The sequence below is a fragment of the Drosophila obscura genome, unplaced genomic scaffold (genome assembly GCF_018151105.1).
Source record: "Drosophila obscura isolate BZ-5 IFL unplaced genomic scaffold, ASM1815110v1 contig_186, whole genome shotgun sequence".
Lineage (NCBI taxonomy): Eukaryota > Metazoa > Arthropoda > Insecta > Diptera > Drosophilidae > Drosophila > Drosophila obscura.
The window spans coordinates 5,789,354-5,812,161 of NW_024542774.1; the positions used below are offsets into that span (position 1 = coordinate 5,789,354).

The 22,808-nt window shown below is 42.8% G+C and overlaps 1 protein-coding gene across 1 annotated transcript in view; it reads left to right on the plus strand.

Moving 5' to 3' along the window:
• Window positions 1–4,393: 4,393 nt before the first annotated feature.
• The window catches only part of LOC111077022 (diacylglycerol kinase 1), a 36,427-nt gene continuing 18,012 nt past the window's right edge, over window positions 4,394–22,808 (plus strand). Inside the window, exons 1-4 of the mRNA XM_041593080.1 lie at window positions 4,394–4,877; window positions 8,283–8,411; window positions 19,238–19,321; window positions 21,037–21,122. Of these exons, the coding sequence (XP_041449014.1) occupies window positions 19,243–19,321; window positions 21,037–21,122 (165 nt within the window). The 5' untranslated portion in view covers window positions 4,394–4,877; window positions 8,283–8,411; window positions 19,238–19,242. The remainder of the gene's footprint in view (window positions 4,878–8,282; window positions 8,412–19,237; window positions 19,322–21,036; window positions 21,123–22,808) is intronic.

The window sequence follows — 22,808 nt, forward strand, 5'->3', positions numbered from 1 at the left end:
TCGAACCTTTTTCAAATTCTAATAAAATCATTTGTCAAATATGTCGGTAATGTATGTAGGTCAGGGCTAAGTACTCCCTATGATGTCGGAGATAAAAACAAATTCCATTTTTACTTAAATCTTACATGCACTTTATATATTTTATTTGTAGCATACTTTTTGGCTGGATGTGTGGAAAAACTAGAATATATGTTCATATGAATGTATGTATGTGCAAATATTAAATGCATACTACATTTTTTTTGTAATGCATGTATATTAATGTAAAATTGAATATTTAATATACATTGTACATACTATATGCACAAGAAATTGTTTGCAGATAGTCCTACCCAATTATTTTCCTGATCAAATCTAGGCTGATCTAAAGGTGTCGTACCTTTTTTCCATGAGCATCACTGGCCACTTGGTATTGATTCCCAGCCAAAGGACATGTTTTTGTACTTTTGGAAGAATTTTGGCAACCGTTAGCCCTTAGATCGACCTTGAATTATTTAACGCACACAGACTGTGAAAATTATAAAAAGTGGTCTATCAAGCCAGAGCCATGCCCCTCAGTCATTGACGTCACACAATTATGGCTTGGTTGGGGGGGGGAATACGCAGAGAGTAGCTGCACCATTCGCCCAGTATCCAACATTAAAGCGAGCGTAATGGCGCGTAAAACAATAGCACAAAAAATGGGCAAACATTAAGGTTTCATCTCCTTCTCCGGTTATTTTTAATGAAGATTATTGAAAAAACCACTGCAGCTGTCGTCAATGGGCGGATGGTGCTGCACGGGCTTATGATTCAATTAGGCTGCCGCCCCAACCATCGAAATTGTCTTTGGTGGCGGTGGCGGTGACGGTGATCCTAGCAGCCCTAGACCTAGACCCTGCACCTCTACAGGATTTCGCTGGGAGTGTTGCTCGTCTTATGTCATCCTGGTCTGCGCAAGGCTTCCTTTCATGCTACAACAAAGAGTAGGAGGGAGGGTGTGGCGTGGCGTGCGGCGTGCAACAAACACTTCAAGTGAAATCCTATTTATTTGCCAATTTTACATTCGAGTGCACAGTCGTGTCGTGTCGGGTCGGGTTGGTGACGTCAGCACAAGGGCTAGGCGCCACAGCAGTAGCCAAAAACTATTCACCCATTCCACCCTCACACACACAAACACAGAGTAGCTGCAGAAAAAACGCATAATTTCATTACCAAAGCTCGAGGTTTGTTTTCAATGATGTCATATGGTCGCTGCTCTGGCCGGAAGTCCGGCGAGTCCTGGCCAACGCAGGCGCACTTCCGCCTAATCTTTCCATCTCTCTTTGCCTTGGTTTGTGACGTCATGGTTCTCTTAGCAGACTGTCCTCTCTTTAGTGTGTGCTTGTGTGTGTCTCTATTCGGGTGTTGGTGTGAGTCCAGCAGCTGTTGTTATGGACATCGTCGTCTTTGCCTGTTAATTTTGGCTGCCTGCTGCCCCACTATGAACGCTTATCTTATCCCTAAAGCCGCGTGGCTTGGCTGACAGGACATTGATGTGGCAGGACATTAACCTCAAGGCACCCTGATTGAAATATTAAATTACGGAGCAGCAGCGCTTTCATTTTTGATAACATTTTCCAGTAATTTGTTGGGATGGATACTCGTGTGTTTGTGTTTGATTTTGCCCAAAGGCTGTACGCACACACACGCACAAATACGAATGTAATGTAATGCAAACAGTGTGCAAATTTTCTTTGTCAATACTTGTAGGCCATTTGCTGCGCACCCCCTTTTAAGCCATTAGTGCAGAGGCACAACGAAAGCCAAACAAACAAATTCGAGTCAAACAAGCACTTCATGCGCCCCGCTGTTCTGCTATTCCGGTATGCCGCTCTTCCGCTCAATCCTCAAGCTGAAACTCGATTGACATTGACGCAAACGTAAAATAAATCAAAACACAAAAGTATTCTTGTAAAAACATGAAAAAGTTTCCTTCTGCATGGGGGGAAGTTGGCGAAAGTCAAAGGGAGAGGCAACGAAAAGCCGATGGCTGCATAACAAATTTATGGCCGGAAGTGATTTTCGCTGAAATCCAATCAATAAAAAATTATGCTACTGCTAAAAATAAAAGCAAAACCAGAGCAGACCCACGGCCGAGCCAAAACAGACGGAGGAATAGCAGTAGAGCCGGGTTTCGGATGAGTTGAGATCCAATTTCTGGCCCAGCGGGAAGATGGCGGCTGCCTAAAGTAGGAAACGATAAAATGGCAACGACTCCTGCATGGCTGTTGCTGTGTTAGTGTGCGTTTGCGTGTGCAAGTGTCTGTGAGTGTGTTTGTAGATTCACAGTGTGAATATCTCCATGGTAGAAGAGAGAAAGAGAGAGAGGGAAGGGTGAAAAGAGGCTCGGGCTGAAGTGGCAATCTGCTGTAAAGCGCTGAAAAATTGCCGCAAATTTAAGGCGTAGTATGGGAATGGGGAGTAGAAGTAACAGAGTGTATATGTAAGTACATAAAACAAGAGAGAACACCATAGCTGATAATCCGACTACAAAATACCCGCTTCCAAAATTTAACAATAGAAAATAGAAAAAGTTAAATTTTAATCTCAAAGGCTAGCAATAATGCCAAAGAAAAGTTCGATGGCAATGTTTGCAACAGCATTAAGTACTTATAAAATACAGAATATTTATGTATTAGTTATTTCCATTATGATTAAGTATGTATAATGGTGCAACTCTTTATAAAATTTACTTAAATGTACATATATATGAATGTACGTATGTATGTATGTATGAGCTCGAACATACTTTCATGCGCTGCTAATATACACGGCAGTATACGAGTACTGGGTATAAAAGCGCTATGGTTGTTCTGCCTTAATCTATGCTCCCCTCATGCCCCTCTCGACCTCCTTCACAGAGCCATACATTTTAATGCTGGAAAATGTTTGAAATAAATGAATACTAAGGAGGAGCTTCCTTCTATAGGTGCGTACTTCGATTAAATGTAAATTCGATTAGTGATTTTTGATAAAGTCAAGATGGTAACCAGAGCTTTGAACAAACGTTTTTTATTTGATGTTGTCTTATTTTAATATAATCCGTCAGTTGACGAAACGCTAAAAAAAAACACTGAATATACATTTCTGATGAAATTAATTTTAAGCGAAACACACAGAAAAATATAATCTACAGGGAGTTTATTTTATATTCCCAGATTTCCTTAAATTGCCGTGGGTTGCGTCGTCCATACTAGATAATCGGCTTCGCAGCATCATTATAAACTAATATTCATAGTGGCAATAGTTAAAAAAAAAAGTAAAACTCTTTAAAGCCACAGTAAAGAACATAGCTGAATGCGTAGAAAGTTGTTCTGCAAATATTTATTAATATTAAATTTCAGAGCAGAGCTGAGCCATAACCCGGTTGGAGTTCAAGTTATGCGCCATTTGAGATAAATCAACAGAAAGCTAAATGCAAACGCGCGCAACACCAACACCAACACAAATAAAAGAACAAATATATATACAAAGTTACAAAAAACAATAGGAAAAGCAGCAGTAAAATGAACAGCAACAAAAAGTAACAATGCGAATCTAGAAAAAGGGATATCATCGCTGACCGGGGAATTTGATACCCTCGCGGATGCATGCTTCCTATTAAAGCTACAGTAAAATTCTATCTGGTGTCGCGAAGATATTTGTACTGACTATTTTACTTCCAAATCGACAGATGGACAACTAACGGTTGATAGGCTATGGATACATCAACTCGATTTTCATGTTATAAATGCAAGAGGGTGACCCTCTGCGTGAAGGGTATAACAATAACAAAGACAATCAGCAAGAACAAGCAGCGGCAATGGCAATGGCAGCGGCAGCGGCCGACAAAGGTAGAACCCATTCCCAAAGCAAAAAGCGTTTCTGAGAGCAATGTGAAAATAAACATAGAGCGGAAAGTGGGAAAGAAGCGGGAGGACAAAAGTTCAAGACGAAATCTGGAAAAGCACAAACTGTTTATTGGCTAATTTATGGCCACAACTCACACAAAGAAACCCAAACACACACAGTGACAGAATTTAACACGTGCAATTTGACCAAAATGGGAATTCAAGTCCGATGCCTCCTCAGTGACGTCATTAGCAGCCGGAGCTGGTGATAAGAAAACTGCAGTCCATTTCAATGCAAGACAGCCCACAGACAGCATCCACAAAGAGAGTCACAGCTATCTACGCAGCTGGGGCAGCGAAAGAGAGCGAGTGGGAGACAGCAAAAGCAACCTGATAATGGTGGGACGCCTGCTCTCCCGCACACCCAAAACGAAATCCACAAAGTAAAAGAGAGCCAAAGTGAGCATAAAGCGAGAGCGAGACCTCGGCTGACTATAAAAGCAGCCGCGGTGGCGTCCACACGCTCGGTTCGTAAGTGGAACTGCCGGCGAAAGCAACCCAGAGAAAGCTCCCGCCCCAAAAAGCCTCATTTCTCCCCCGAGCCAACAACAAAAACACACCAACAAAAGAGTTAATAAAACAATAATAATACACAAGAAACATATATATTTTTGTAGTAAATGTAGAAATGTAAAAAAAAACAGAGAAAATGAAATGTAACAAATGTAATAAAAAGTGCGCGAGTGCTTGATAAAGAACAACTGATTTAAATGTTTAAAAGTAATGCCATAAATTACAGGCCAGAAATTAGTTCAAACAAAATCTGTTAAACATTTGCCATGTGCCATAAATTGGCGTAAATAAATTGCTCTTACACGAAAGGAACTGCGCAGCAAAATATGCTAGAAAAACGTATGAAAAGAGCTACAGTAGCAGCCATAAGTGTAAGCAGCATGCTGCAATAATAATTTAAATAAAAACACCAATAACAGCGGCAGCAACAAGAGGAAAAGCCAACAGCCAGAGGTAAGAAAATTAACCCCCAGACAGAGGGGGAGGACCCCGAATATGTAAATTTTGTGCCGTAGCAATACCCCACACGTATCCCCATTTCTTCAGACTGTGAACAGCCAAAAGAGCATTAAGCAACAGAGTAAACATTGGGCCAGAAAAGCCATTGGAAAAGCCAGGAAAATTATGACATAAAGTACAGCACAACAGAGGAAAAGCAAAACAGAAATGAGTGGTGGGGGGGAATGGGGGAAATTTCAATAAATATTCAGGGGCCGCGGCAAGCCATTTTATTAACCTGGCCAGTGCATTCCGTTAAGCAGAAAATAAATTTCCACAGTCCCATGCAGATCTCTGTGGTCCGAGTGCGGCGAAATTTTCAACAATTTTCTGAAAAACACAGACAGCCGACAGTCAGTCCGCCGGATAGTCAGTCAATCAGTCGGAAAGACAGCAACAGATTCGTGTGCCGCCAAATATTTGATTTGATGTTGCTGTTCATTTTCGATGGCCAGCGGGAAAAACTGCTTTCCAATTAAACGCCTTTCGTGGAAATTCCGATTGCGTCTTTGGGCTTTGTCCATCCCAAATCACCAGCACCCGTTCCGTCCCGGCCAGATGCCCATTCCCAGTAAATTTATGATGCTTGCTCCCCTGTCGGGATTATATTCGTTTTCTATACGCCTTAAATCGTTTTAGATGTGTTTATTTCCCATAGTGAACAGTTTCATTGGGCTAATTATTCACATTTTTTGATGGGAAGATGGATGGAAATCTGCCCAAAAATATATTTCCATGGTGATCTGTTCGTTGGGGTGTGTCCATCCCGGGGGAAGGCGCGTGGTGTAGTCAATTCATATTAAAAGTGTCAAGCATCCGAACGCCTGGTAACGGTCGGGCGCGGGAGGGTTGCGGAAGGAGGGAATTGGACCCGACAGTGCCGGGCGGCGGCGGTGCCGTCCGCTTTGCGCTGTCAATTATCCCCCCGTGGCACCCCCCCATTGCCACCTGCCACCCCCCTTGGCACCCAACGCACCCATAACCACCGGCATTAAAAGGTAAAAGCAAAAAAAGAAATGCAGACTCGACGGCGTATTCATTGTGATGGAAATATAAAAAAAAAGCTACCGCCATGGTATGCTGGATTTTAAAGTTTGCCTTTGGTTAATGGGCACTTTTCCATGGGAAATCAAGTTATATTGTTACCTTTAGGTTCCTTAAAGATCACAGCATACATATGTCAGGTAATGGTTTGTTTACGTTCACATTTGCCCACCACTACACTCAGCAAAATCTCAGCTTAGCATTTGCCGAGTTTTCATAATATTCTTTCGGTTTCGGTGAACTTTTCCACGAAAAATTAAATATTTAAGACTCAATGGTATATACAGAGGTTGAGTTTCTTTTAACCTTTCCTTGGAAAATCAAATTAAATTGACGTAAATCTCAGCTAAATTTGCAGACACCATCACGTATGCTTGATATTCATGAAACATTAAAAGTTGTCTTTCGGTTAGAGACCACTACAAATTTGTACTCTCGTGGCAAATCCAATTACATTCCACAAAATCTCCAGCTATACATTCAGTTTTCCCCCCCTTTGGGGCACTTTGCTAGTGCGGCTGCTGCTACTGATTTTGATGTGTTTATCTGAATCGCTGTTCGTTGTCGGTCTAATTTGCGATAAACTGACACAAGATTGCAGCTACTTTATTCAAATTATGTGATAAGCCGCAGCGCAGCCCGCTAAGCAAACAAAGCGGCAACGAAAATAGCCGCACGAAGAGCTCGACGGAAAAAATGTGACACAGATCCCAAGAATCCGAATCCCAAATATCCAAAAAGGCAGAACAGAACCTTCACTGTATTGGAAAGAGGGTGCGTGCGAGTTTGTGTTCGTGGCACGCAAATCAGTAAGTGAGGCAAGAACTTTGCCCAGGGGCGTGGCATTGTATCGTGCTTTGCTTTGCTTTGCCTGCGGTGTGGAAAGATATGCGAAAATGTCACAAAAAACCCTCCAATAAACAAGAAAAATCAAGAAAACGCCACTGCCTGTGTCGTTTTCGTTCCCTGTAAATTTCATTCATGTCAGTTTTTTGTTTGCCGTGTGTTGATTAGAGGAGCGCCGTCTGATAATTTGCATTGCTCAGAGCGGCCACAGATAGAGATGGGTAGAGAGTGGGACTATGTACGAGTACTAACGAGCATTTAATGGGAGTGACTTATCTGCTGCTCGTGGTGGAAGTGTATGTGAATGTGGAGGGTTCCACCATCGATCAATATTTATGTTTCAGCAAAAGCATGTTTCGCAGCTCAACTACACGCTTCTCCCTCCCCACCCGAATTGGAGCCACCCAATGTGCTGCAAATGAACATCTTGTTTAATTTAATAAAAAGTTCGCTTTGTTGGGGGAATCGGAAACCCAAACTGAATTCAATTTAAGACTTTAAAAGACAAGCAACTTAAGTTATTATTTCTACAAACTTGTATTTATGCACACATATGTGTAGGTACATGCATATGTATGTATGTATGTGTATAGTTTGAGGACAGTTTTTCCCATGCTAAAACATATGTTCTCCAAGGGTGGCCAAGCGCCAAAAGTTGATCCTCCAACTACGGTACATAGTAATGTACGTGCTGACTGGAAAGATGTACACTGAAATAAAAGTGGGACAAATATATTTGATCTGAGAGGCGTAAAGGCATACAATTTATAATTATTACCCATGAATCGAGAATTAAAGTTTCACTCTGAAATGTTTCTAAAACTGAGGACTCCATTCTATGGGAAAGACTCTTATTGTTTATTTTTCCTGCAAACCTTGCACCCCATTTTTCCAAGTGCCCGTTCATATTTTACCTATTCACAATGCACAATGCGGTTGATATTGTTTCCCTTTGCCGGAGAAAAAGTTTTCCTTTCCCGTTGTGAAAGTCACTCCATGACAGTGTGAAATGCGATGAGGTGGAAGCTGTACAAAGAACCAGATATTAAGATAAATATATTGGACAAATGGGGAATCAGGACTAACAGAAATGAAATCGTAACAATGCAAGGAGATGGCTTAAATTATTGTGTATGTTTTCTAGCCTTTTACCTCATGTAAACCAATTGTGTTAATCCATTCGTTTTCAAAATTAAACTCATTGCTCACCTCAATTTTAAGCCTCATTTCATAAGTGGCTTACCTCTAATTCCAGCAGCAAAAGTCAAGAGTTTGAAGAACAATATTTACGGGCTTTTGTTTGCTGCACAAGCAGATAGAGCACAATATTTGGCCAGCCCCAAGAAGGTCGGAGCATTATCTTATGAGTACATACATATGTACATGAATATGTACGCGTATTTGCTAAGCAGATTTCCCCACGACTTCCGTTCAAAGTGAATGAGTTTCTCCGCTTTAATCTCTTTGCAGAATGCACTAGACCCGGTCGACGAGTGGACCCTGCTGATCCCCCCAACTGACTCGGAGGAGCTCCTCTTCTGCTCCTCTGGCTTCTATCCTTCCTCTACCACGGAGCCCCGCAGAAGAAGCAACCGAAAGGTATGTAAACAAACTCGTACTCGTAAAAATAGCCAAATAATTTTTCTGGTTCTTTTGGGGAATATATTCGGGGCTCATCACGGCAGTGTAAACAGTCCCCCAGTCTGTCTGGGACGGGCCTAACCCGCTCGAACCCCAGTGCCTGTTTGCCGCGGGCCCCCAAAAGGTTACGCACAGCACATAAATTATTTTCTGTACAACAGAACACTGAACACTGAATGCTGAATGTTGAATGTTGAATAAATACGAGTGTGGGGCTTGTTTGCGCTGTCGTAAAACGTAAGGCTCTCAGGAATATGTCGTCTAAATAATTTAATTCAATTTTGTTGCCACTTCTATCAACTATCAGCATAATGATGAATGTTGTGTCTGCACTGAGAAAAACTTGTTCAATTCCGAGTACATATGTGCCACTGGGAATCCTTTAAAAGAAGCAACAACTTATGGTATTTTTTTTGTGTATTAATTACTTTATATTATAGGGAAACTCTGAACCGTTCGCGTTGTTCATTATTGGGTCGGATTTGTATTAATTCTCAAGCCAGTTTTCGAAACACTTTTCGGTGTGGTCAACTTTTCTCTGAGTGCATGTGTTTGGCTACTTTTACGGCACATAAAACACTAATAGGAAAGCCATCACAAAAATGGCGATAAAAGTTGCACAAATTATGGTCGTAAAACAATTTATCAAATTTTTGTGACATTTACTGCCCAATACATGCACACACACACACACACACACACACACACACACACACACACATGTGTCAATCATTGTATGGACATGCTCATTAGGCGTGCCCTGGGGCGTGGCAGCCCATACCCACCCACCCACACACACACAGAAGCATACAATTTGTAGTGCAATAATTATCTCACTGTTGGCATATTGAAAAACGTAAATAGAAATGACACGGACACACAGAAGGAGCTGACCTGTATTGGTGACGCCATTTTGTGTGAGTGCGTGAGTGTTTGTGTGTGTGTGAGTGTCAGCGTGGCAAAAGTGTCTATTATTTGCTGTCCGCTTTTCAGAGCACCGGCCCGTCCCCCCACCTTGTTAATGAGATGCAAATAAGGCTCATGTGCGAAAACGATTTGACCGCCTTGGCATTTGCTTTTCGCCATTTGCCATTTGGCCATTTGGCCATTGGGACATTTGCATATGTCCGGATAGGATGCGGATATGCGTGTGTACATATATACGAATAAGGACTCGGCAAAGGGACCTTTGGCATATCTTTGCATTACGAACACAACAACCACGACATCGACATCAGAAACGACAACGACAACGACGCTCGCAAAGTGACGGGAACATGTGATAATGGCGCCTGACAGCCAAAAAGCAGGGAACGAGCCGGGTGCGAATGGAGCGAATGGTTGTCCTTTGTGTGTGGCAATAACATTCACATATCTGCATCGTTTCTATCGGTTCTTGCACTGACAAAAAAATTAGCCAATACGTATAGACACTGAGAAAGAAGAAAAAGAGTCAGATTCCAAATTCTCAGTTGAAGATTTTTCGTTGAAGATTTTTCGTTCAAGATTTTTAGAGTAGATTCAAAAATGTTTAACTGCACCACGTTACTTTTTATCAGTGTATCCTACGACGTATCATACTGGGGGCAGATTCATAAAGAATCGATTCTCAATATAATATGAACGCTCGACTGAGATTACGTCTGATTATGTTCGGGATATCTTTGTTAATGCTATTATATAAAAGAACAATGTTACAGGCTTTTAGGTGCCCCTTTAATATTCTATTGAAATCGTAAACATTCACTGTATTGGATCCTGTGGCCAGGTACCGAGCAGTCAATTCTTTGCTTCCCAGAATAAATGCCGATTCATCTACACACATAAGTATATTCGCTGTACATACATGCCCCAATGGACGTACCATCGTATACATATGGCCTGTCGGTTGTGTGTCAAATGTGCCAGTCAAGGTTTACTCCCCTCTTCCCTCTTTCTGGTTTCGGTTTGGATTCGGTTCTATCTCTGACGGCGCGTGGCACTCCAATTAGGCGACAAAATACCTTCAATATTTTGTCATTTCTTTGATTTATTTGATTTTCGAGTGCTGTCGAAATATGTTACATATGTACATGCATACATATGTCTCTGCCATTCATTCATTCATTTCCCTCTCATATGACCCAAAATGAAAAGCAAGTGAGAAATATACTTGCATTCTTTTGGGCGTTGCCAATGATGATGATGATACGGGTGTGTGGTGCAATGTGCAGTCTTTAAGGGTATTTTATTGGCGCGTATGTATGAATGATGATCCGAGAGTTTTTCCAGGCTTCCAAAAATATTGAGGTGAAGAACCATCAATTGTTCATTTATTCCACTCGGCCTCCCGCCTGCCCAAAAGCAAATACAAAAACCCGCCGTTGAATGTCAATAAACTGAACCACTACCCAAACATTACTCACATTTACACCACACACTCACACTCACACCAAACCACTCACTCGTATATTCTCAGCACTCATTCACATACTCCCATACATACATATGTACATACATACAGGAGACAAATCGACGTCAACGTCAGCGGCGACGTAACATTTCAATGGCCATTTTCGTTGCGGTCGAAACTGGCTCTGACGTCAGAGAGCGACCAGACCCCGTACCGAACCCCAAACCGGGGGTGATGAGTGCTATACACTCCACACCCGGTTACGAGATACTTGTGCCACACAGATTTATACGCCTTTTCTGTGAGTATATCTCTCTCTCTGTGTGCGTCTGTAATTTGGGGCAGCCAAAAAGCTTTTGCTATTTCAATTTGTTAGTTGTAGTCGTCGTAGCTGCAGGCCACAGCCCAAATCCAAACCCAAACACAAACACGAATCCTAATCGATAGGAAATGATTCTATATCACAGTGTCTGGCGACGGATGTTGAGAGCAGCTCAAGTCATGCCTTAAGAAACCGCTTTAAGGAGAATAATACAACTACTCTTTAGTTTCCCCGCAATGAAATTAATCAAATATTTGGCATTCGAAAGGAGGAACATCCGTGGAGGAAGGCGGAAACATGTGGACATGACAGCCACTGAGGAAATCGTAACAGAAACAAAGCCAAACAAATCTTGAAGAAATCTTTCTAATTGTGGCAATTCAATCAAGTTGCCTGCCTCCGATTGGCGATGCGCCTTCCTTCCCTGCCCCAACACTTCCACCTTCAGGCTGCATGGGGCTTCGAGCTACGGTGGCAGTGCCGGTCTGGCAGGTGTTGCCAATGTCTAAGGTTAGCCATAAGATCATTTTGTATTTTTATATGCGCCGAAAGATGCGGACGCCTCTCCGTGGCCCATCCATCTGTCTGTCCGTTCGTCCAACCCAACTATTTGTTTGTTTGTCCGTCTGCCTATTTTTATATTCGTGGGCCTCCAGCATACGGCATACGGCATATGCGTACCCGGCCACGCTTTCTGTTTATTGAAGACAAAACCGTTTTTATTGTTTTAAAAATTATTTTCGGCACCCCATGAACATGAACATGAAGATGGAACCCACCCACCTCCCCGTGCATACTCCTAGGAAGTGGGGGCAGTCGTCATCAATTTCAATTTGAAAGCTGTCTGCCGTCGATCAAAGTGAAAAGTCAAATGGCGAACGGCGAAAGGAGGGGCAGAAATCTCTAAAGAAAACCCAAGCGGAAATATATTTTCGCACAGGGCCTCTATCAAAAACAGATGAAGCACCAGTTCCAGAATGGATCGCTCAGGAGGAGGGTTACAGTTCCCGACCTGGGTTACGTGGTCCACGTTTATGGTTATGGGCCTGGGCCGACATTGCAGGGGACTTTTCCACAAAGGCGAGCTACGCTTTTCCTTTGGCCCGTGGCATCGCTGTTGAGTGAGGACTTTGTAGCGAGGTTTATTTTTGGAATAAAAGCGTTTTGCAAGCATTAATTACGCATTCATGGCACGTTCTCGGCGCGGTCTGAGCGTAAATCAAATTAAAAGTTCGCCCCATGGCCTGCACCATGTTCCTGTCCGCACTTCTCTCCGATTCCCAATCCCCCTCCTCCTCCTCCTCCTGAACCATACGTAACAAAGCAAGTTCAACTGTTTAGTCGCCCAATTAACAACAATTAAATCCAGCAAAAAAAAATTCAGAAGAGAAAGAAACTGTCTGAATCAGTTGCTGGTGCTCCCGCTCTGGATATCCCCGTTTGAAGTGGGGCCAAGTGAAAAACCATTTCTCATGGCCAGCCCCATGGAAAGCCGAAAGCAAACAAAAGCAAATTGAGCGAAACGTTTGCCCCCACTCAAGGCCATCCACTTTCAGAGGTACACATGTATGTGTCTCTGTTATGGGCTGCAACTGGGTATCTCTTCGAGAAGGGTATCCAGCGAGGGGAACTCACTTTCATTCTGCGAACACTCCAGTAAACGCATCCACTCCAGTGCCATTTTCTGTTAATTCAAAATCTGATCTTCAATCCACGGTAGCGAGTGGGTTGTTAGATTTTCCTGAACAATCTCCTTAACTGTTCGCCAAGGGTAAACAGTCTTTCATCATTGGAGTGGGCAATCATATACGTTTCAGTTTTTACTCTAAGCTCCATTATTTCTATTTCCGTGACTGCCATTTTCCGACAATTGAATGTTTGTATCTTTGGAGAGAGGGTCCCAAGCTTGTAGCGGAATCCACGCGCAAATCTCATTTGTATTTAATTTGGAAATTTTTCTATTTTTCCATTTGGAAGCGATTGGCCGTCATAGAGTGTGCACTTGATCCTCGTAAAGACAGGACGTGACATTACATGCCAGGCTCACAAAAGAGTTGGGACCTCGCACAGGGCGCCGGATTCCGAGGATGGGTGCAAACTGCATGGCGTCGGATGCAGACAATAAATTTGATTCAATTGCTGTCAAGTGGACGGCAGGAGGCTGTCGGAGACGGCAAGTGAAAGCAATGCGTTGGGGTCCTTTCTTGTTCAAAAATAGTTGTCATGTTCCTTTGTCAGAGCTCCCAGTTGCCGTCGCCGTCGCCATCGCTGTCGCGGTCGCCATTGCCATTTCCATCATGTCTTTATGTGTCTTCGAGTCCGTGTCGCCCCCACCGTTTGCGGCAGCTGATTGTGCATGACCACTATTTGATAAAGGAGCTCTATACACACTCGTACAGCTCCAGCGCTTGCTAAAGAACTGAAGCGAAATAACAATGACAGAGAGCTTTTCCACGCTCTGGTCTCCGTCTTTGTGCCATGTCACTTTCCCACTCCTGTTCTTTCTCTCGCTTTTCCTTTTGGAACTGACAGGCGGAAGTGGGCCGCACAAAGCGAGAAGCGATAGGAGCAGAGGCGACGCTTAAGAAGCGTTTCCTGTGCGGGAGGAGGCCTCGTCGCCAGTTCTGTCAAAGTGAGGGAAAATACAATTGCATTTTATTCCGGTCGGTGCCACGCCCACACCGAGTCGATGCACACTTTTAATTGCTCCGGGGCTGTGTCCAGTTGTGTCCTGTCTCGGTGCCTGTTGTGACATTTGCTGCCATGGTCATCGACGACGATGTGGGCGTGGGTGTGGGCGTGCTAAGCTGACACTTTATGACAGAGTTTAAGCCGTAGCTTACCACAGGCTGTCTCCCATGTCCATGCCCATGCCCAAGCCCAGGGCCATATGCAACGTGCAACATGCCCTAAACCCCCCGTTGGGCTGTAACCACATTTCATGCCCCCAAAAATGGAAGTTGCACTCTAGTACGACTTGTATCCTTAAGAGTAGAGTTTCATAACCACTGTAAGCGTTTTCATACACAAAATTTATTTGAATTAATCTGAAATTTTATTCTTGATTACACAATAGGTCATTCATTTTTTATATTGGATATGTATTTGAATATTGGTAATGTTTTTTGCAAAGTAGTCTCGGATTAGGTGGTTAGGCGGCTGGTAGCCATAGGATAATGCGAGCATTTAATTGAAGAATTACAAGTCTTGATTAAATATATTAAACTACTTTTGAATTCAATTAATTGATTATTTCTTCATATTTTTATATTGTAATTTGATATGTTTGCGATTATATATCCATGCAAAGTCCAGATTATATGTTCAATTGATACAACGGGAAATTGCATTAAGTTTTATTTGATCATCTTTAAGTTGCTCGAGCCGGTATGTAACTTTGCCTTATGACGAACTCGGAAGCAGTCACCCAAAATGGCCAGAAATCACGTTGGGAAACGGCATCATATACATAAGAAGGAACTCCAAGCTTAAAGTTGACATGCCCAAAATGTGAACGATTGGAATAGCGCCTGGTCAGTTTCTTGCAATAAAAATCCTTCGGCGACATATTCAGCTTGTAGGAGACATATTTCAGCAACGCCTTCTCATTTGTAGAAGCTGAGAATCTACCGACATGGAGATATTTTCTTGTGTCCACTGTTAATGTAGATGGCCCGACAATAGGCGTTTGAAAAGTTTCCAATTCCATGCCCCCAGAGGCAGCTCCTCCAGCAGCAGTCCCCCGAGCACCGAAGACCAACTTAATCTCATTGCACAGACTTTCAAAACAAAGAATTTTCTCGTAAAGCTCGTACATTTTCGAAGGAAAATTAACACAATCATCGCACTGCCAATTTACGTTTGGAATCTCCGTTAATAGCTTAACGTCGTTGGGTAGCAAGCCGACGCAAGCCACATGAAATGCCCGCCGGCACACAGAAGCGCAGCGAAAAGCGCCTCCGTTCTGGAGCTGGGCTGCGAATACTCCCAAAGAACATTTGATGCAAAGATTATGGGACATCGCGTTAGATGGAGAACGTCCGAAAGGCTTGAGAGCTGTAGAATGACTGATAGCTGGACACTTAGTGCAGTGCAAATATATCCTGAAAATCGAATCCTGTTTATGAAAAATATCCCTGGTTGCCTACCGCGTCTTTTTAATAAGCATTGTACTGGAAACCTATGGACAAGACTGCTTTTTCTTGTTCAGCAATTCGTTCCAGGCATACAGTAGTGCGTCGCCATAGCAACTGCTCCCGGGTCCTGGAAGTGTACCAGTGTACTCTCACATTTGAAAAGCAATAATGCCAAAGGAAAGCATTCCTTTTGACACTCGGACTTCTACTCCAATTCCTACTCTTTGTCGCTTGTACATTTCTTATTTTCATTGAAGACAAACACTGTATGTATGTATGTACATATATATGCACATTTCCATTTACAGATGTTGATTCAGCGGGATGAATCACAAAGGGACGAGCGCACCCGATTCGCTTATTGGCATTTATGCATGGATTCTGATTTTCAGTTTGCCAAACAAAACTGCGGGATGACAAAAACTTTGTTAATAAAAGCCGGATTCGACGTGAACTTTTTTCGTTTATCGATATGCATATGTACATATTTACATACATTTTTTTTCTCGCACAATACTCGTATCCCCGTATCCCCTCCATGAACATACAGAAACTGAACTGAAAAGGCAATTGAGCTGGCTCTGCAGACAAATAATTTATTTATGCGCCTTCTGTGTCCTTTTTGACAGCAATTGATTTGCAATCATTCATACAATTCCTCTCGCAAAGCTCTTCAATCATTTATATTTAAAAAGAGCATACTTCGAGGGGGAATTTCATTGTTAAATATTGGTAATACTTACTTGCAATATTTGGCCAAATGAAGTGTTAATAATTATAAGAGGCCTCCAACAGGCCCTCAGAGAAATGAATGTTCCATTGATCCATTCTGATAAGCGAAAATCATTCACTGAGTAAACAAATTTCAGTTTACCTTTGATTAATATTCATGGAATTCAGTGGCAATATTTTCCCGATTAATATGCATACAAACTCGTAATCGTACTTTGCGGATATGAATGGATGGTCTGCTGCATATGGGACACTACATGAAATCATAAATCATGTTTTAACAACTAATTACAATTCAAGGGGGGTTTTGAAAAACAAAAATTCGTTATTGATGTGCTGGGATAAAATGATTTTCTTTTTTTTTTTGTTGGTCAGCCATCAGTGAGCGGTAGAAGGGAGAGGGCCCATTAAACAGGGGAAACCACAAGGCCAAAGGCCATAAAAAATCACAATATGCTGCTGTTTTATTTGATTTACTTTTATTATTGCTATGCCACAGAGACAAGGGAGCATCCCTCCTCAAGTATAATCATTTGGCGAGCAAATTTTAAGCATAAAAAGAAAGGAAAATGGCTCTGCGTTGGACATTTATGTGCTAGATTTTATGGCCATTTTGTTTCGGCTAAAACAATGAGAGCAGCAAACCATATAAATGTATATTCGTATATATTCAATCTCATAAAAGGACAAACTGAATCGGAGCTGGATCTGATGCCCATTGTATGCGATTTACATGGCCCGAAGTGAGAGGAGAGCAGCGGTCGCATAATCTAATAATATTTTATGTGGTGAGCATAAAAATCACAGCACGCCACTTGAGAGTCCGTTGAACTTGGTCCCTGTTGGAAGGACTCTCCTTCATTCTCCCTAAGTAGCCAACGATGGATGGATGGATGAAAGGAAAGAAAGAAAAGAAAAGGAAAGAACATATCCATTGACCAACAAAGACGGACCAAAAATCCATGGCAATTTATTGAAGTTCTCTTGTCCGTTGTCCAAGGACCATTAAGAGCAGAAAGCGAGTCACATCCAAGGGAGATTTTATGATGATGACTTCAAAAAAAAACGCACACATCCATTGCCCCATGCTTCGCCATTAACAAGGAAATTAACATTCAGATTGCGCATACGCCATGTAAGCTGTGTGCACTCTTGAATTTGTGTACCCTGTATGTATGTTTGTACATAAGTACCTATGAGACAGGAAGACTATTAGAAATAGAACAGATTGAGGAGAGTCTTCTCTCCTTTAAAGAGGATTGTTTCCGAGAGATTCCATGTAACAGGTATCTTTTAGTCGAGATATATACTCAATCCTTATTTCATTCGTACGTACATACATATGTAGAATGTATATCCATTGGTATTTTCATTTATATTTTTTCATTTGCATTTTCATTAGTTTATTATCCAAGCATTGTAAAAACTTTTAGCGTGCTCCAGGCATAAATGCCAAATGAGTTGTGAATAATGGCATCGGGCGGGCGCAGGGAATGCCTCGGAGTGGAATGGGGATGATGCTGGGGTGGCAACTATTGTGTATTGCTTCCTGCTTAAGTATCTGTTAACAGTTCTATTCGAAGATTCAAACTATTTCTGCAATGAGCGGGAAATCGCTCGTGAATTATGACTTTTCTGGGGGGCATGTGCAGAAATTTTCCGCTTGGAGCATGGAGCATGGCATGGACATGAAACTGTGAAGCATTGAGTGGATAAAATGATAAGCTAGTCCAATCAGTTGATTATAGCAATCTAAATATAAAAGCAATAGCATCAGACAAAAGCTTTGCACAAAGATTCCATGTGAAATGAATAAATAAAAACGTTAAATGGCAAGAGAGTAAAAATAAACGCTCCGCAAATTGGGCAGGCCAAAAAAACAAAAGCAAAAGCCAACAAATACACATACATATGTATTTATATACGAATGTACATATTGTACATCTGCATATATCAAATACGATTCCCGTCAGTTCCACCTCTGTTATTTCTGTCCATCACTTTGCTCTTATATTATTCCTATTCCTGTATCCATGCCCTATACCTCTACCTCTACCTCTAGATATTCCCTACACCCATACGTATATAAGTATGTGTGTATGGATGACCTATAGCCATACCTATACCTGTTTTTCTATTCCTAAGTGTTCATGTGTGGGCGTTTGATTGTCCTATATGTGGATTTGCTTTCAGCCAGCTACAAAATCCCATCAAATGGTGGACGACAAGCGACATTCGCCAATTTTGTGCCGTCACAATTATGACAGAGCTGGTGGATGGGTGTGTGAAATGACGGGAGGGGCATAGAATATCGTTCGGCAGATCAAGCCAAAACATGATAATTGCTCTGCTAATCATGACGAAGCTCCCGAAGCTCCCCGGATGATGATAATGAAGATAATGATGGGGCAAATAGTGACGTGTCATGTGTGGCAAATGACACACCCCCACACAGGGAGAGAGAGAGAGAGAGATAGGCAGATAGACAAACAAACATCTGGCAGAACTGCGAGAAAACTAAAATTGTCCAATGGACATTTCAGATTCCATGTAGTCGGCACAGTGGGCCAATATCATCTCATTTGTGAAACAATGAAAAGAGGGTACCCGGTATTCCCGGTATCACACTTTTACACTTTTGAAGATAATCCATCCAATGATAATTATTAATATAGATTTTTAGATCGATTTAATACACTGTGCCATGCTCTTTGGGGCATTGGTTAAACATCAAATGGCTCTCGGCGACAAGGCCACTATGTTGTGGCTAAAACTAACAATCCGTGGATGCTGCCAGGCCAAGTGAAAGTGTGGAAAGAGCGTTGTGGAGCTGTGGTTGGTAGCGAATGGCCGGAAAGGCGGGATGGGGGGCTGTGGGAAGATAACATTTTTCAGCAATTTGGTTTTCAACGCACACAAAATGTATTGATTCCACCCGATTCCCACAGGCACGTCCGCAGCCAAAGCGAGCGACGTGACCGCACAGATACACACACACACACACAAACACAGTCATTCGGAGTCGTGTGAGAGCTCTAGTGTATGATTTAAGCGAGTGTGTATGAATATATAGTTTTGAATGTAAATGCAAATGCGAAATGCAAATGCAATAAATAATGCGTGTGCTCTGGCTGATTGCCGGCACATTTTATGATGGAAATTACAATTTGTCACCACTTGTTATTTATTCGCATACTTTCAGGCAACATGAATATTGGCGTGGCACCAACGAGATGGGATAAACTGTCGCCGCGCGAGTTTCTGCAGCTGCAGGAGTTAGCCTCATGTAAGTGCCGGCAGCCAATCAATTGGCCATTGCCACCATGACCATCCCACCCCCCATATGCCCGACCCCGACTCCGACACAATGCCAATTAAAATGCATTTCCTTCCGGCGAAACGTCCCCTCATCAGTGCACATCTCGATAGCTTTGACCCGTTTTTAATTGGAAGCCATAAGCCATTCCCTACAACATTTAATTTATTTCGCCGCTGGCAAACAGCAGATTACAATACATACAATTGCCTTGATTGCATGACAATTTTTTTTGTTGCATTGACTTTTAACTGATAGGCGTACAAATTAGTTTTACTTTATGTTTTCTCACCATTTAGCATTCATTTATTTAGTTAATTTCTTTAATTAAACAATCATTACAATTTGCCGAAGCAGATTTAAAACTCAGGAAACAAAATATTAAGCTATCCTTGATTGAATTAACAACAATTTAATGCGAAAATTGAACAAAGATTACTTACCTTGAGCACCTATTCGAAAAGAGTGCAAAGTAGTCTTAAATGGTTTTATACCTGTGTGTAAGCATAGTGCAGGAAAAAAGGAAGCCACACTGTGTTCTTATGCTTGCTGCATATATCATTCCTACTCATTCATGTATGTTTTCTGAAGCACATATGTACCTACCCACTCTCATTCGCATCCCACTTTCAGTTCACTGAGTTATGGCTGGCACTGTTTGATGCCCGCCCGAAAGGACTGCATCAGAGCTGTTTGACATGGCAAAGTAGTTTACCTCTGGGGGATCCGCTTCCCTGCGCTGTCCGTCTGGGGGAATTAAACGAAATGGCAAATGCGAGCGTTGAGCTTATAGATTATAGAATGTTACACAAAGAACACACGGACAGTGGGGGGGGGGTGGGTGGGGTTCTGGGAAATGCATTGCATTGTTTGTGCATGTGCTGTTTACTTGCGTTCTTGGAACGGCAATCTCTTAGTAGTAGTAGTCCTGGCGCACAGTAATCCCTGCCCGCTGCAGGAAGCTCCGCCAGACCACTGACAGTAATAAGCATCTTGGAAAAACCCATTTCAAGGAAAAACCGAAGTGGATGCCACGTGCAAGTGCGAGTGGGCGTTGCCAGCGTTAACAGCGCGTACCGCTGGGTATAGCTGCAGGTGCACATTGGTGTGCGGTTCAAGGAATGAGGCAGATGGTGGCCATCAAAAGTGTCAGCAGCAGCTGGTGTTGCTGGGAGGCAGGTATCAGGCAGCTGGCAGCTGGCAGCTGGGAGGCCGGTGAGTGTAGTTCTCCGGTGTAGACACATTTTGCGGCTATCCGCAACACAACTCCCTCATTAAGTTAATAAAACCCTGAGTGCAACATTTGGGCCACCCCGTGGCTGCGGCTTCTCAGGCAACTCAAACGCATTCAGCCACCAGACCACATGTACACCCACTCTAACATGCATACAGCAACACGCCTCCTACACCCACCTTGTTTTCCATTAGTTAATTATACTTGCCACGCGCTACATTCCCATCACCTCTGTCCCGCCATTGGAAAGCCACCCAGCCACCCCACTTAAGACGTCGATTCCACTGGCGCCAGTTGACCAATTGACGAGAGTCTATATGGCCATGGAATATTTCACTTGCCACTCGCTCAGTTTCAGTTGCAGTTGCACTTGGGCGGGGACTGCGACTGAGACTGGAACTTTGCATAATCCTTGGCTTACACAATTTTCTCTTGTTTGTTTCTCTTGCAGATTCCACACGCAAGCTGCAGGATGTGCTGCGAGAGTTTTGCTCGCCCAGTGGGCCCTCGGGCACGCCCAAGTGCATACCAGATGGGGTAAGTGGCGTACCCCAAAACTGAAATTAATTCAACACCGATGAGGTGCGCATACCCATTCTCAAGGCAGCACAAGTCAGGGATTTAGCTCGGGCTACATAATAATCCCCAACCTGAGAAGCTACTCCAATGGCCCACATACGGAGAATATGGAGACCGGAGACACACGCACAGAGAGACGGAAAGACAGACGGACAGACTGACAAGGAGCACATCGAATTGAGTGTCGGGTGTGGAGAGGATTTGGGCTTGGGGATGGTTCGACAGGGACACGGGCCAAGGTAGGGGCTGACAGAGTGAAAGATTGAAAGTAAATCTCCTCATACGTACAATAAATCACAGACTTTTCAAGTTTACGGCTGAATGCCGACTGGAAATTGAATCCCAACTGAGCTGGACTTCAGCTCCTACCTGCACCAGGACCACCAGTGACTGACTGACTACTCAGAAGCATTTGTACATACATACTAAATTAATTTGAAAATGCATGCAAGTCCATCAATTTGCAGAGGGTTTCTGGGAAGAGCAGCCTGAGTAGGAGGAGACGTAAAGACAGACATCCTCGATTTCCATTGTAGTTTTGTCTGGGAACGAGAATGGCCAGATATCCGATACCCTTATGATACTCAAGACTATAAAAAGAGCTGCAGCTTCAACAGGGCACCAACTTGACTGGGTTACTGCAACCCTTTTTCAAAATTCAATTTGGAATCTTCAGGAAGGCCCCTGGGGTACTTCATACTTGCGATATTCGCATTCAGTGGAAGAGGAAACACTTTTTACTTATTCAATAGCTTTAAATAAGCTACCGAATCTGATTTGTTCCATTTAAAAAAACATATGCAAACTCGAACGGCAATTGAAATCACAAATTCGGGGTATTTTAGCTGCGCTATCTCCTCTGGTATATCGTTGTTTTTGTTTTCTCATTCCGAAGCGTAACGAATTGGAAAAAGTATAATTAAGTTTTCATCTCCCTAAAGCTCCCATCCGATCCACATCGAATGCTGTCATTGAAGCGGAAGGAATAGTTTTGCTTGGCAGTCCCGTTGAATTCACTTCACATTGCTGGTGCTGCTGCAGCTGTACATGTACTCTCATCGCTCACTGTATGTTCTTTCGCCCTCTGCTCTTGCCATGAATTTCTGTAAATATTTCAGCGAATGAAATGAATTGAGCTGTCAGTACGGTACAGGAAAAGCAGCTCACGAGTATGTGTCCCAGTATTTTTTCGCCCTCAACTTTGGGCTTAGGTCAACGTCGGTGTCGCGTCTCTGGTATTGGGTATCGAAGGGCGGGGTTGGCCTTCAATTAAGTTAATTAAGAGTACTTTCTCAGGTTGGAGCGATTGCTCTTGCACTCTGTCATTAGTTCCTTTGCTATAAGAATGCTTTCTATAAAAATGTAACTTAATACTTCGAATGGGGGAACTTGTTTCCGTCTCTGCGTCCCATGGGGCGTATACATCATTTATGCTGGAAAGTGTGCAATGCATAATGAATGCAGAGCACAGATTAGATTCCCTGCCCGCCCCCATCCACTGGTGTTGAGTGTGCCAAATGGCCTGAACATCCGAACATCTCCCATGTAGTACATGTGCCCGTGTGTGCGTATGTGCGATTAGGGAATGTAATGAATATCACGCATTCGCACCGAACGCCCCAAAATGGTCTTGAATATTTATTC